Below are 16,451 nucleotides of genomic sequence, written 5' to 3' on the forward strand. Positions count from 1 at the left end.
CTGAACAGACTTGTATCGCTAGTAGGAGAGTATAATTCATTTCACCTAATGATCGCCCTGATTATATTACGTATGTAAAGCTTCTCACCGTTAATTAACCAAAGACTTATCTTAACAGAGGCACCATTGCTGGGACTAGAGCTAATCTCTAGAATATGGACCCCCCATTACCCGTCCTACGAAATAAGAGGGAAACTAGAATGACAGGGGACACCCATTCTACAGAAAAGTGTGCGTTACTGAGGTAGGACACCGAATATCAGACATCCAGAGGATGCGGTGGAGACGCCGGTGCCTTATGGCCAAAATTCCACCAACATGACTGGAGCTGTTGCTAAATGAATTCGAAAAATGGATTGCTAAATGATTGATGAATGTCAATGGTGACGCGATATTCCGGGTACCCTGTAATATGGCCATTATCATTTATCAATTATTTAACACTTTATTTCTATGACTCTGTCTGAACACAGCACCAGGATAAAAATTAAACAAGGGAGCGCATGTGAAGGTTCTGGGAGATAGCGGTGAGGAGAAGAAAAGGAATCTGCTCACCTGATGTGGTTGTGCAGCCCTCGCACAACCACGGTATAAGGCAGGAGTGTGGAGTCAGTGATCTTCTGACCTGTTAGCCCACGATGTCCATCCAGGGAAGCAAATTCCTGAGGAGCTGGTCACATGACAGATCACTGGGCATCTCTGGTAATCTGACCTCCGTATCAAGCAGCTCTTGCCGTGAACCCACAGGGGGGAAGATCAGCAGTAAAGTATAGAAGCATGGTCTGATAGAGCGCTAAGGAGGCCACAGTATTAGATTAATTTTTTTTTAGAATTTATTGTTTTCTATCAGCCACAACGCGTGTATATCGAAACGCGTTGTGGCTGATAGAAAACAATAAATTCTAAAAAAAAAATTAATCTAATACTGTGGCCTCCTTAGCGCTCTATCAGACCGTTCTTCTATACTTTACTGAACACAGCACCAGGCTTACACAAACACAGAGTTTACAGCTGCATTATGGCCACATCTCTGCCATCTAGTGCCTACCCTGTGCGATCCGACAAGAATAATGTAATGCGTCTACACACATTAGATTGTCCCCACAATGCACTGTAAGGCTGGGCTCACATGTCCTGTAGTCATCTGTTATCACGGATCCGTTAGAGATCCGTTTGCAAAAAAGTTCTGCAAATACAACTATTTTCTTCGTTGTTAAATAACAGATGTTGGCCAGATCCGTTTCTAACATGTGTCTTCTATGGACAACGGATCTGTTAACGGATTGTTATTTTATCGTCCATTGGTAATGGATCTGTTAAGAAACAATGGATCTGTTACAAATGCAAGTACAACGGATGGCTAAATAGCAATCCGTTAACGGATCCGTTGTCCATAGACTCCCATGTTAAAAAAACGGATACGGCAGTAATCAGCTTCCCAACAGATCCCGTTCTATTGGATGACTACTGGACATATGAACTTTGCCTAAATTAGTTGCTCTGTCAACATATATGGACCATAGGTGTGATTTCAGATAGCTATATTTTTAGCTATTTGTCGTTCATGGTTGTCATGGTGAAGGTTGTAGTTCTGATCAAAGCTAAAACAACACATTAACAATTGATCTCTGCCATGATCTGTGTATTGGTTTGAGCTTCCACTGATGGGATGCAGATCTGATTTTTTTACATTAATGGCCTTCCAATCTCCTCAGCAGCTAATAGTAGCCCCAAAAAAAAGCCATCACAGCAGTATCTGTCTTTGGGTGTAATTGCTCAAAATCATGTGAATGTCAGTAATAAATATATATCTGCCTTTTTGTACATCCACATTCTCTAGGTTACAGTCAGCTTAAAGGAGTTCTCAGATGAAAACAAGTGATCACCTATCCTTTGAAGTAGCCATAGTGTTGCGTGTCTCTGGTATATACATTTGAAGCTGTTTGGATGTAGCATACCTTGTGCCATAAAGACAAATGTGCCGTGCATTCTTGTGCACTGTATATTGAGGCATCAGGAGACTGAGCAGCTCTAATGAGCTGATTCATGTTTCCAGCGACTGAGCTGAAAGACTTGGATGAAACTGCCTTTTTTCTGGCCAAAGTTCAGTGGAGTACTCAGCAGATTCGGGAGCTCCATGGACTGACAGCTGAGGTTTACTTTGCAGTGCAAAGGGCAGCTCCAGGAGTGCTGAGATGCTTTTTCTGGACTGATTAAATATAGCAACACTTCATGCAGATGTGATCAGAGTCCTTCTTTCATAACCCTTTTTTATGCTACATCTACTCAATTTCTTGCCTGTGGCAGCAGCTTTTAGAGCAAATTATGGCTAAGGCGTTGCCTGAATTACTTACTGGATTGCTAATGTAGGAGAAATGTTCTTGCCCTCTGCCCGTGTGGTAAAGTCAAATGCTAATGAAATAATATGACTTGGGGGCAGAGTGTAAAGATTTTAGACGAGAGCAAGCCACATAACATCAGATGCCATAAAAATGACTGCTATAACCGTACCACAAGGACATGAAGGTAAAATATGAAAGGCACACGAGCAGTGAATCCACAGGTGCATCCAGGACCAAGAAAATATTTACTAAAAAAAATGAATCGTTTAGCAATGAACAAATGCAGGTTGGTTTATAAGACAATAACATACTATTTTTTTTTTGGGGGGGGGGGGGTGTTGGAGAAAATGCAAGAATGAAAAGAGCAGACTAAACCCGTCAGGATGTTACCTGAGGTCAGATTCTTATGCAGGACTCATGATGTAAGATGACAAGGCTAGCCCATGACAACACACATGAAGGTCCATTTATATACCGTATTTTTCGCTTTATAAGACGCACCTGATTATAAGACGCACCCCCAAATTTGGTGAAGGAAAAGAGAATTTTTTTTTAATGTTAAATGGGGTCCATCTTATAATGCCAGTGTCCGTCTAACAAATCATATAGGGTATATGTCCCTCATAGCCCCCCCATCCTAAAATGAGCCCCCTTAATCTGGATATGGCCCCCTTATATTGAATATAGCCCCAGTGTGCTGGCACACGTTCCCCTGTGCTGCCTATGGCCCCCTATGGATTGCACACATTCCCCTGTGCTGCCTATGGCCCTCTATGGATTGCATACGTTCCCCTGTGCTGCCTATCTCCCCCTATGGATTGCACACTTTCCCCTGTGCTGCCTATGGCCCCCTATGGATTGCACACCTTCCCCTGTGCTGCCTATGGCTCCCTATGGATTGCACACATTCCCCTGTGCTGCCTATGGCCCCCTATGGATTGCACACGTTCCCATGTGCTGCCTATGGCCCCTATGGATTGCATACATTCCCCTGTGCTGCCTATGGCCCCCTATGGATTGCACACATTCCCCTGTGCTGCCTATGACCCCCTATGGATTGCATACGTTCCCCTGTGCTGCCTATGGCCCCCTATGGATTGCACACATTCCCCTGTGTTGCCTATGGCCCCCTATGGATTGCACACGTTCCCCTGTGCTGCCTATGGCCCCCTATGGATTGCATACGTTCCCCTGTGCTGCCTATGGCCCCCTATGGATTGCACACGTTCCCCTGTGCTGCCTATGGCCCCCTATGGATTGCATACATTCCCGTGTGCTGCCTATGGCCCTCTATGGATTGCACACATTCCCCTGTGCTGCCTATAGCCCCCTATGGATTGCACATGTTCCCCTGTGCTGCCTATGGCCCCCTATGGATTTCACACGTTTCCCTGTGCTACCTATGGCCCCCTATGGATTTCATACGTTCCCCTATGTTGCTTATGGCCCCCTGTGGATTGCACACATTCCTCTGTGCTGCCTATGGCCCCCTATGGATTGCACAGGTTCCCCTGTGCTGCCTATGGCCCTCTATGGATTGCACACATTCCCCTGTGCTGCCTAGGCCCCCTATGGATTGCACACGTTCCCCTGTGCTGCCTATGGCCCCCTATGGATTGCATACTTTCCCCTGTGCTGCCTATGGCCCCCTATGGATTGCATACATTCCCCTGTGCTGCCTATGGCCCTCTATGGATTGCACACATTCCCCTGTGCTGCCTATGGCCCCCTATGGATTGCACATATTCCCCTGTGCTGCCTATGGCCCCCTATGGATTTCACACGTTTCCCTGTGCTACCTATGGCCCCCTATGGATTTCATACGTTCCCCTATGTTGCTTATGGCCCCCTGTGGATTGCACACATTCCTCTGTGCTGCCTATGGCCCCCTATGGATTGCACACGTTCCCCTGTGCTGCCTATGGCCCTCTATGGATTGCACACATTCCCCTGTGCTGCCTAGGCCCCCTATGGATTGCACACGTTCCCCTGTGCTGCCTATGGCCCCCTATGGATTGCATACGTTCCCCTGTGCTGCCTATGGCCCCCTATGGATTGCACACGTTCCCCTGTGCTGCCTATGGCCCCCTATGGATTGCATACATTCCCCTGTGCTGCCTATGGCCCTCTATGGATTGCACACATTCCCCTGTGCTGTCTATGGCCCCCTATGGATTGCACATGTTCCCCTGTGCTGCCTATGGCCCCCTATGGATTTCACACGTTTCCCTGTGCTACCTATGGCCCCCTATGGATTTCATACGTTCCCCTGTGTTGCTTATGGCCCCCTGTGGATTGCACACATTCCCCTGTGCTGCCTATGGCCCCCTATGGATTGCACACATTCCCCTGTGCTGCCTATGGCCCTCTATGGATTGCACACATTCCCCTGTGCTGCCTAGGCCCCCTATGGATTGCACATGTTCCCCTGTGCTGCCTATGGCCCCCTATGGATTGCATACGTTCCCCTGTGCTGCCTATGGCCCCCTATGGATTGCACACGTTCCCCTGTGCTGCCTATGGCCCCCTATGGATTGCATACATTCCCCTGTGCTGTCTATGGCCCTCTATGGATTGCACACATTCCCCTGTGCTGCCTATGGCCCCCTATGGATTGCACATGTTCCCCTGTGCTGCCTATGGCCCCCTATGGATTTCACACGTTTCCCTGTGCTACCTATGGCCCCCTATGGATTTCATACGTTCCCTTGTGTTGCTTATGGCCCCCTGTGGATTGCACACATTCCCCTGTGCTGCCTATGGCCCCCTATGGATTGCACATGTTCCCCTGTGCTGCGTATGGCCCCCTATGGATTGCACACATTCCCCTGTGCTGCTTATGGCCCCCTATGGATTGCATACATTCCCCTGTGCTGCCTATGGCCCCTATGGATTGCACACGTTCCCCTGTGCTGCCTATGGCCCCCTATGGATTGCACACGTTCCCCTGTGCTGCCTATGGCACCCTATGGATTGCATACGTTCCCCTGTGCTGCCTATGGCCCCATATGGATTGCACACGTTCCCCTGTGTTAGATATCACCCCCATGCTGCTGCCCATAGTAAAATAAAAGACTCTTTCCTTACCTCCTCCAGCGCTGATCTCCCTCCTGTCTCCCTCCGTGCTTCTGTTCCTCCACTTCCTGGTTCTTGGTGCCGGTCATGTGATCGGCACAGCAGAGTGACTTTATCTCTGCGTGCCTGCCTGATCACAGTGGAAGCAGGGACACCGGGGAGAAACGCTGGAGGGGGTAAGTAAAGCTTTTTTAGTTTAGGATGAGCAGCAGCCTGGGGGCCATATCTAACACAGGGGGGCGTGGGCTCATATAATATGCTCCGCTGCCCCAGCCCGTCACTGCGGTGCGGTTTCAGCACCACGGTGATGGACAGCGGCTGTGCATATTATATGACCGGGAGCAGGAGATCTAAGGGTATGTGCGCACGTTGCTTTTTACCTGCTTTTTACCTGCTTTTTTGCTGCTTTTTCTTCTGCGCTGTTTAATGCCAAAATGGATGTGTTCTTCTATTCAAGCAAAGTCTATGGGAATTTGGGTTTCTTGTTCACACTATGTTGTTCAAAATGCTGCCTTTTTGTGGCAGAACTTTGGTCAAAAACTCAGCTTTGCAATGCAAAACCCAAATGGCAAAAACAATTGACATGTTGCTTCTTTGAAAAGCTGAGTTTTTGACCAAAGTTCTGCCACAAAAAGGCAGCATTTTGAACAACATAGTGTGAACAAGAAACCCAAATTCCCATAGACTTTGCTTGAATAGAAGAACACATCCATTTTGGCATTAAACAGCGCAGAAGAAAAAGCAGCAAAAAAGCAGGTAAAAAGCAGGTAAAAAGCAACGTGCGCACATACCCTGACGCTGCCGCCTGCAGCGTTCACCTGCACCCAGCAGCGCTTAACAGCTGCCCCCACCTCCGCTGGACCCTGCAGTGTACATATATATATATATATATATATACATACACCCCCCCCCCCGTATATTCGGCTCAAAGACGCACCCCCTACTTTCCCCCAAAATTTGGGGGGGGGGGGAAGTGCGTCTTATAAAGCGAAAGATACGGTAATAATGCAAGGAAAGGCTCGGACTGTCAAAGGGGCTGTTTGTTCTGGTTTATAGAGGAGACATCTCAATCATTTTAATAGGACATATGGACGGTGTGATGGCCATGAAACAAGATCATTTTTTTAAAGGCGTTATCCCACCAACAACAGTTATTATCTATCCATTGGACAGGTGATCAGTGTACTGCCAGGATTCCCGCATCTTTGCTGGAAATCGATTTGCACCTCCCATTCCATAAGACACAACAGTGGTCTGTGGCTCCTGTGATGGGAGAAGGAGTACTGCTTCTTGCAGGGTGGATATGCGGCTCTTCCTTTGATTAGCTGGCCTGGCGTGACATTATCATTGCAGTGTGATACACATGTGATGTTTGCCACAGACCTGCTAACCAAAATAAAAGCTTGTGGATGTTGCCAGATAAAAGGCGGTACTCCCTCTCCTGTCCAGCAGCTACAGACCACTGTTGTGGCCGATGGAGTGGAATGTGAGAACAAATTCGCACCAACTCTAGTAATAAATGGTCTTTCTGGGATAACCACGGCCATTATGAGAATGAGAGGACACATTGGACTGTTACCAGGGTGCATTTACCAAACATGCCTCATTTTTCTGGAAAAATGAAAGCTGTGCTGTGATAACATGGCGAGATTTCCTATATGTCAGTTTTCATAGATAAGTGTGTTATGGTATTACTGTGTTGTGTAAGTGATGTTTCATTCTGAATATTTAGCTAGAATTGTTAGCGGTAGAAGGGCACTGACATAAAGACTCTGCAGCTTCAAGATCATGGCTTTCACACTAATTCTTGTAGGTTACATACCTGACTCACGAGGAACAATTCTCCTGACTGAATCTATTACCAAGCAGGAGGTATAATTACCCCGCTCTTCCGTGAGCTGACATCCAGTAGGCTACTTATGTGTTTCACTTACCTAGCTCCAAGTACATTTGCTGACAATGGGATAAAGAGGTCATTATAACTACAGTCTATGTAATAAGCATATACCGAGACAGCTCTAAGGTTAATGACAGAGAAGATGTGCCGTCCTGCAGTATATTACATGCTAAACTTAGAACTTCAGACTATATCGTACAACAACTAAAAGTTAGACAGCTGTTGCACATTTGCTCATTCAGCTATTTCTCCAGACCCCCTCATACACATACCATCAGGAGAGAGGTGGGACATGCCCAACATTGTCCTGTCCAACCAATACACACTGCATGTGAGAAGGACACAACATCCGTATAGGCTGTGGACATAATTGGATGTCGACATCTGGAGCTTTTTCCAGATTGATAAAAACATATATAAAAATATATTTATCAAAGTTATAAATCCTCCTTAAATGCTTTATTACTACAAAAGGAACTGGGTAAGACGGAATAAAACGCCGTACGTCACACATGGATGCAATTGTCCGGCACATCTAATGGAGCATGCTTAGTGATGAACACGACACGACGCAGCAGAACCAGTCGTCTAATGTTCTGTTCTTGTTAATCATCCTTGGAGTTTGTGTTTGCAGATCTAAAACTAACAGATTCAGTATTGATCCCAGACATTGAGCCTACTCACAAATCTGAGATTCACATAGAAGACATGAATGACTATCATCATATCGGATGGTCATCCGCCTCGGTTTACCAATTAGAAGAATATAAGCTTCACTGGGTAATGAGAGGTATGGAAGCTCAATCCTGAAAACATGCTGCGATCGCTTTTGAGATTGTTTGTTTGTTTTCCTTCCCTTTTTCTGTTTCCATTACTAAAGTTGATCTCTATCTCTTCTGACCTCCCCATACACATTACCGTATTTTTCGGACCATAAGACGCACTTTTTTCCCCCCAAATGTTGGGGGAAAGTAGGGGGTGCGTCTTATGGTCTGAATATAGGGCTGCGGGGAATGTGGGTGCTGCGGTGGAGCGGGTCATCGGGGGCACGAGCAGGCTGTAGCAGCCTGCCGTGACCACGTGGACCCGCTCATTTAATATGCACGCCCATCCCCCGCCCATCATCCCTCAGCGCTGAAGCCGGCGCTGACAGGTGGGCGGGATGATGGGCGGGGGATAAACAGCCGGCTCGCATGATCACCCCTGGCAACTACGGCCTGGAGTGATCATGTGCGGCTGTATTCACTGCTCCCCGCGCGTCATCATCAGCGCGGGGAGCAGTGAATCAGTGAGTGTACAGTACTCACTGTTCCCTGCAGCATCGCTCGTCCTTCCGTCAGTGTCAGCGGCAGCGCCGCTGATTGGAGCCGTCCCCATTACCCTGCTGGATCGCGATCATCTCCTGTGTTTGTGCCGGCAGCTGAGTGGAGACTAGCGGCCGCACAGCGATGACGTCATCGCTGTGCGCACGTGTCCACACGCAGCCGCCGGGACACTGGAACAGACACAGGAGATGATCGCGATCCAGCAGGGTAATGGGGACGGCTCCAATCAGCGGCGCTGCCGCTGACACAGACGGAAGGACGAGCGATGCTGCAGGGAGTGAGGTAAAGTGAGGTGAGTATGAACGTTTATTTTTTTTATGTGCCACAGGATGCGGCCATACACCAGGATGGGGGCATATTATGAGCCGGATGGGGGCATATTATGAGCATGATGGGGGCATATTATGAGCAGGATGGGGGCATATTATGAGCCGGATGGGGGCATATTATGAGCCAGATGGGGGCATATTATGAGCCGGATGGGGGCATATTATGAGCCAGATGGGGGCATATTATGAGCAGGATGGGGGCATATTATGAACCGGATGGGGGCATATGATGAGCCGGATGGGGGCATATGATGAGCCAGATGGGGGCATATTATGAGCCGAATGGGGGCATATTATGAGCCGGATGGGGGCATATTATGAGCAGGATGGGGGCATATTATGAGCCGGATGGGGGCATATGATGAGCCAGATGGGGGCATATTATGAGCCAGATGGGGGCATATTATGAGCCGGATGGGGGCATATTATGAGCCGGATGGGGGCATATTATGAGCAGGATGGGGGCATATGATGAGCCGGATGGGGGCATATGATGAGCCGGATGGGGGCATATGATAAGCCAGATGGGGGCATATTATGAGCCGGATGGGGGCATATTATGAGCCGGATGGGGCATATTATGAGCCGGATGGGGGCATATTATGAGCCGGATGGGGCATATTATGAGCCGGATGGGGGCATATTATGAACCAGATGGGGGCATATTATGAGCCGGATGGGGCCATATGCCATGATGGGTTATATAGCAGGATGCGACCACATGCCAGTATATAGCAGGATGCGGCCATATGGCAGGATTACGGTGTATAGCGGATGAGGGACATATACTGTATATACCAGGCAGGGAGGATCATTACCAGGATGCGGCACCTTAGTAGAGAATTTGGGGACATTACCCCCATAACAGTGTCAGCAGCAGATCCTCGCCCCATGACAGTGTGTCATGACCACATTTTTTGCTTAAAATTTTATTTTCCTATTTTCCTCCTCTAAAACCAGGGTGTGTCTTATAGTCCGGTGCGTCTTATAGTCCGAAAAATACGGTAGATGGTTGGCTGGTCTCCAGAAAATCAGCGGGTTCCAAGGACTTTAATCTAATGTGGTTAACCAGTGAATTTCCTGCAAACAGTAATTTTTAGGTTAACATAAAATATGAGATCAATGACAAAAGATCCCGATTCACTTCGGCGGCAACCCGATCCGGATCCGTCAGACTCAGATTATAGCCGATCCGCTCAACTCTAGTCACGACAAGAAAAAAAATCATCCACTGTGTAATGCCTGATGCAGGCCACTGGCAGTGTCTCTCCTTGCTGATCTTCCAACCCTGTGCCATATACCGTACCACCCCCCCAGGGTCTACAATAGGTATAACAGCATTTAGACATCAGGATCCCTTCTATCAGCCACAGCAAAGATCCACTCACAGAGATTCTACCTACTCCAGCAGACCCCGACTATCCTTGTATTTTTAAGACATCTTATGAAGACACAAATCTATGGAGCCGACTGCATGGATGAAATCTCTCTTTAAACCACCCAGCCCATACATAAGCGCCCCTTTCATAGTGCAAATTTTAACCCTTATCCGTCTGTAATGTGAATTTTAACATAGTGTATCTTTAAAAGTAGAACATGTCCAATGCTTATTCATCCTGCTAGAAATTGGGATTATAATTGTTATTGTATCAGCAAAGGTGCATGTAGATGATCTCTGCCCATTAACAGGATTATGATATCAGTAGCACATCCCCTGGTTAAATGATTTTTATGCCTGCATATATGATCCAGTCACCGAAAGAACGTCTGCTCATTTGGCGGATGAACACTGACATTTTTGCACAGACCACCGTGCGGTGCTGCCGCCCAATCTACATCCCACCTACTGTCTCCTCCTCAAATCCTATAGAATGTAAGCCCGCAAGGGCAGGGCTCTCTTCCCTCTGTACTAGTATGTCTACTGTAACTTGTGTATGTATTCTATATGTAACCCCTTATCATGCACAGCACCATGGAATTAATGGTGCTCTATAAATAAATAATAATAATAATAATTCTTACAAATGATCGTTCATCAATTGTTGTCCATCTAAATGCACCTTTAAATATGGTCTCTCATTTTTTGTGAGATGTAACCATGTCTAGTGCTATGTATACAATTGTTTATTTCACATTGTCACATTTCACTGTATTTTTGGTCTCTGTTAATGAATGAATGAATGAATGAATGAATGAACAAAAGTGTTGTCTTACTCTATGCACCAAGTTATGCATTTCATAAGCAGAATTGTTAACACCACACTTGCTATTTTAGTCATTTCTCTAACTGATGTCACCATAAATCCTTCATCAAATCAATAATGGCTTAGAAAATATCCTGAGTAACTGCACCATAATGAAGAGATGTGTCACATTGAGTGGGAGAGCTCTACATACAGAGCATCCAAGCAGCAAGCCATCACCGTTTATATTCACAGAATGATGGGTTGCTTCTTAGTTACATAATCTAGTGGTAAACTAAGGGTCAATCCATATAAAAAATGCCACTTGTCATAGGCAGCAGTCTGAGCCCTGTGAACCGCGTCGTTCAGCAGCAGGAGGGGGCTTATGATACTGAGCTGCTGTATAAGATACTGTACATAGCTGGTTAAGGCCAACAATGTTTAGATCCTCAAAAAACTTTTAAAATAAATTTTACAATAATGATGTTTCCAAAGTTATGTAGTACCTGGATAGCTGCACAGGTTAGAGTAGAACCCCTCGGATTTCAGCATGATAAGCAGGGATCCCCAGCCTAGAAGTACTGCAGAGAAGAAGAGATTTTCGATCACGGCAGTACATGCCATCCACCACCGACGCCGATGCGCTGTAGCTAATGTAGGTGCCATTTTCTTTTCTTCTAGTGATTGTCAGTCTGCAAAATTGAGAAATAAACATTATTACCAGCAGATATAATTTGGAGAAACACTATAAAGTGCTTATTTCCCATCTGTGCTGATGCAATCCTGCATAGATCAATGAAACCAATCTACATCCAGTGGTTTCTATGGATGCCGATCCTCCAGAGCCTAAAGTCACACTAACCCCACCTATGTGTCCTAATAGACATATGACAATGGATGCAGCAAGCTCACGTGTGCACTTCTCATGGATGTCAGTACTCATTATTCAGGTCTGTTATTTGAGCGATCCTTCCCTTTTGCAAGGAGGGGGCAGATAACTCGCTGACATTTAATTCTCGGTCAGTTCTAGTCCATTTGCTGTAAGTTAAGTTGTTTTCTCCATTCACAAGCAGAGATACTTATGACACAATTCTCCTAGTATAACATTGTCTAACATGTGACCAAGTCATCACTATCAGATTGGTGAGGGTCAAACACTCGACACCTCCACCGATCAGCAGCTATCACAGCAGCTGGAACAAAACTGTAGGGAGCAAGGACACCGCAGCTTTTAACTCTGTGCAACAGCCATCCTCCGGTACTGCTCCCACTGATCCGATATTGATGACCTATCTAAATTGCTATCCTGGACAACCCCTGTAAGTGGATAGCTGTCATCAGAAGGGTAGAAACTGCTGTACCCCAATGCAAAATCTGTAACGGGACACCTTACCTGTCTGTTCTTGCTACCGTCGGGCTTTTGGGTTTCTTCAGCTACCTCATATCCCCCCCTTCAGCCAACCCCCGCCTGTAAACCCAATGCACTTCACTGAGGATTAAAGCTAAATCCACAATCTACTATACTGTCTGGATTGCCAATGTACCATGATATAACTAAAAAAGTGGCGCTGGAATAAGTCATGCAAACAATAAAGTATCTAAACATTGTCATTGATATTGATTCTGCAGAATAATGTAATTTTGTAGAAATTACACATATATAGTCCTTTTTCATTAGTAATTCTACTACCTAAAGACGTCCCCACCTGTTTCCGTGTCTTCTCCAGGTAATTGTGAATTCCTAACAGCCGCCTGTTTGTACAGCACCACCATGTACACAGATCAGAGCAGACACAAGGCGCAGGCAGGGAAGCAGTTAGCAAGCAAACACAAAGTCATTGGGTTCAATCTTATCACCTTCATGATATAAAGAGGGGCAAAGATCTATTGGCTTAATTCCTCAAGATTATAGAAGTGGAGACTAAAAAAAAAAACAACAGATAAGTGACTGCTTCCCCAAGGCTTCTAGCCAACAAACAAGGTGGATACAGATAAGATAGGGATCCTTAACCCAAGTCCAATTGCTTCCCATTCTGATATCTTTCTTTTTCTACACATATCATAAAAAAGGTGACAAACATCCTTTAACCTGTCCACACACACACATTTATACAAACAGCTCATTACTAGACCGTTTCGATTAAGGATGAGCCCAGATGGGGCAGCTGAACGCACCTGTCTGACCTCCATCTATCAGAACGGGGGTCCTTGGAGTGGTCTTCTTTCTCCAGGCAAAAGGGTCACCATATCAAGATGCGGAATATAAGAAGCACTGGACACATACATATGTCAAGCTCCCATATACTCAAATGGAAAAAGCCAAACACATAAAAAAGAAATCTTTACACTTATCCGTCAGCTAAAGAATATGCCATTAATATGTGACAGATGCGGCCCCTGTCCTCATAAGGCTGCTTTCACACATCAGTTTTTTTCCATCAGGCACAATCCGGCAAAAACATGAAAAAACGGATCCAGCATCTGATGCCGTCAGATCCGTTCTTTCCCCCATAGACTTTCATTAGCGCCGGATTGTGCTGGATGGTCTTGCGTTTCATCCGTTTTTTGTCCGGCGGCCGGATGAAACGTTGAAGTGAACGTTTTTGTGTCCGGCAAAAAAAAAACGGATTGAGCCGGATCCGGTGCTGTACGGCTGTTTTATAATGGAAGCCTCCGGCCGCCGGATCCGTTTTTTCTGAACTGAGCATGCTCAGTATCACACCGGATCTGTCAAAAAACTGAAGGAACTGATGGAAAAAACTGATGCAACTGATCCGTTTTTCGCCGGATCCGTCGCATCAGTTTTTTCGCCGGATCGTGCCTGATGCCAAAAAACTGATGTGTGAAAGCAGCCTAACACCCATCGAATTCACCCCCGTTTTGGATGTGACGTCGGCGGCAGTCAGGGGACACCCGCATCTCACAAACATTTCTAGCATATCCTGTGGATGTGTCCTCTGTGTCAATGCCCCTTTAAGTCTTATCTTCATGTGCTGCCAAGTTGTCTGTTTCATTTACATTGAGTGTCAGTGTGATGACTGCCAGGAAGTTGAGAAAAATATCAGCCCATAATCAATACTTGATATCACATATCTCCTGTACTGATATTTCTTGTTAAAAGTCTTCATTATAAGATTTTACATGTTTTGTATTATTTTAATGTCCCTTTTTATGTAAATTTGATACTGCTACTAAAAGCCAATGTAATCACATCTACTCATTTCTACCTAAGCGGTGATTGCAGATTATGGGATGGATGTCACATTAGAAGGTCACATGGTTTTTCCAAAACTTTATGGCCTCAATACAGAAATAAAGGAAATGTTTAAACATAGTCCTAAAATAGTCCTCCACCAGAAATAATATCTAGCTGCAGCTCCGATAATAAATGACGGCTCATACGCCTCCAATGGAATTTTTAGACTTCGGTACTTATTAAATCTTTATTCTCCGGTACTGAGAAGCTGCATCTGACTGTGTCTCTAACATGTGTATTAAGAGCAAATCCAGAAAAATGAAGAGGTCTGAATTATTTACTAGAACAAGCAGTTCAGCAAAGGTGCAGCCTGACGGTAAGAGCAATCCAACAGGATGACATGACATGGATGGCTTATATTCCAGGCACCACGGTTGTATGTACTGAACCTTTGTACCAGGGTAATGCATTGGAAATATGGAAAGTGCAAGGAAAATATGACATTGCTCTGCAGAGTGATGTCATAAAGGAGAATGTGAGTTAACCCCTTTAGCACCATGGACGTACCTATACAACATAGATTTTCAAAATAAACATCAAGTTAGAAAAATCTGATAATACAGCATTGCAGGGTGTGAATCTAAAATCTAAGGACTGAAGGGTTTTGTCCCCATAGTTTAGGTCACAAGATAAGAATGGTGGGGGTCCGACACCTGACACCCCACCGATCAGCTGTTAATAAACACATTAAAGGAAACCTGTCAGGTGCAATATGCACCCAGAATCACGAGCAGTTCTGGGTACATATTTCTAATCCCTGCCTAACCGTCCCTGTATACACTAGCATAGATAAAGAGATCTCTAGAAAAAGTATTTCTAAACGTCCTTTATGATATGTTAATGAGCACAGGGACTACTTGCAAGGGCGTTAGTTCCTCATTCCGCCCTCTTACAATGCTAGCATGCCCCTGTGGGCATGCTAACATGCTATTCAATGCCCATTGCCTTGCATCAGCGGCAGTGACGCGCGTACCTGTGTCTGCTGTCACTGCTGATCAGAATGCCCTGTCACTTCCGATCATGACCGAAAGCGCTGAGACTTCTGATCATGCGCACTGACTCTAAACCCGGTGTCTTAGGTGGTAACAGTGGACACAGGTACGCGCGTCACCGCCGATGACGCTGGGCACTGAGTAGCATGTTAGCACGCTCCTGTGGGCGTGCTAACATGCTAAAAGGGCGGACTAGTTGGGGGATATAACGTCCTTGCGACTAGTCCGTGCGCTCATAGCATATCATAAAGGATCTTTACAAATACTTTTTTTCTAAAGATCCCTTTATCTATGCTAGTGTATACAGGGACACTTAGGTAGGGATTAGCAATATGCACCCAGAACTTCTCATGGTTCTGGGTGCATATTGGACCTGAACGGTTCACTTTGAACAGAGTTGGACTGCACTATCTGAACAATGAACATGTGCTTTACGGTCTCAGAACCTTCAAACCCTTAAAAGATGTAACAAAAAACTGAACGTGTGCACAGCAATGTTATTTTTACATTGCTCTGCATCACAGTTGCCATCTTGACTTGTTATTTTTTTCTGGACAGCTGATGAAAAATTCAGGGACAAGCAATATTTTTATGGACACATTGGAAACCCATAATAAATCATTCTAATTATAAGTGATGCATGTCTCCAGCCCATAATTCTGATATGAAGACATCAGCTGCAATCACTGTAAACTGCAAAATGAAGATAAATAGTCATAATAATCTGTATTATTTCCTTCAGCTTCAAAAAAAATAATCACACATGCCTTAAATTTTTTATATTGAATTGGTAAAAAAAAAAAGCCCTATCCTGGAATTTCTGGACGCTTGGAACCCTACTGTGCATTAAGTTCCTTTTATGCGATGCTATTTCAGGTAGGTTATAGGCAGAATCTGCCTTAAAAAGACGCTGTGTGCACATACCCTACAATACCAACAAAGTGGACAAAACTTTCCTAAATCTCACACTAAATCCTCGCACTCCATAAAAAAAGTCATATAATGCTGGTTTCTGAAGCTTCTCCCATCAGTTGGTATCTGACTGCTATCCA

At 45.4% G+C, this 16,451-nt stretch overlaps 1 protein-coding gene across 1 annotated transcript in view; it reads right to left on the reverse strand.

Moving 5' to 3' along the window:
• Nucleotides 1-16,451, reverse strand: part of SLC43A2 (solute carrier family 43 member 2) — a 92,358-nt gene that overhangs the window by 65,926 nt on the left and 9,981 nt on the right. Inside the window, exon 2 of the mRNA XM_075335329.1 lies at nt 11,658-11,843. Within this exon, the coding sequence (XP_075191444.1) occupies nt 11,658-11,817 (160 nt within the window). The 5' untranslated portion in view covers nt 11,818-11,843. The remainder of the gene's footprint in view (nt 1-11,657; nt 11,844-16,451) is intronic.

Source organism: Anomaloglossus baeobatrachus, chromosome 2 (assembly GCF_048569485.1).
Source record: "Anomaloglossus baeobatrachus isolate aAnoBae1 chromosome 2, aAnoBae1.hap1, whole genome shotgun sequence".
Lineage (NCBI taxonomy): Eukaryota > Metazoa > Chordata > Amphibia > Anura > Aromobatidae > Anomaloglossus > Anomaloglossus baeobatrachus.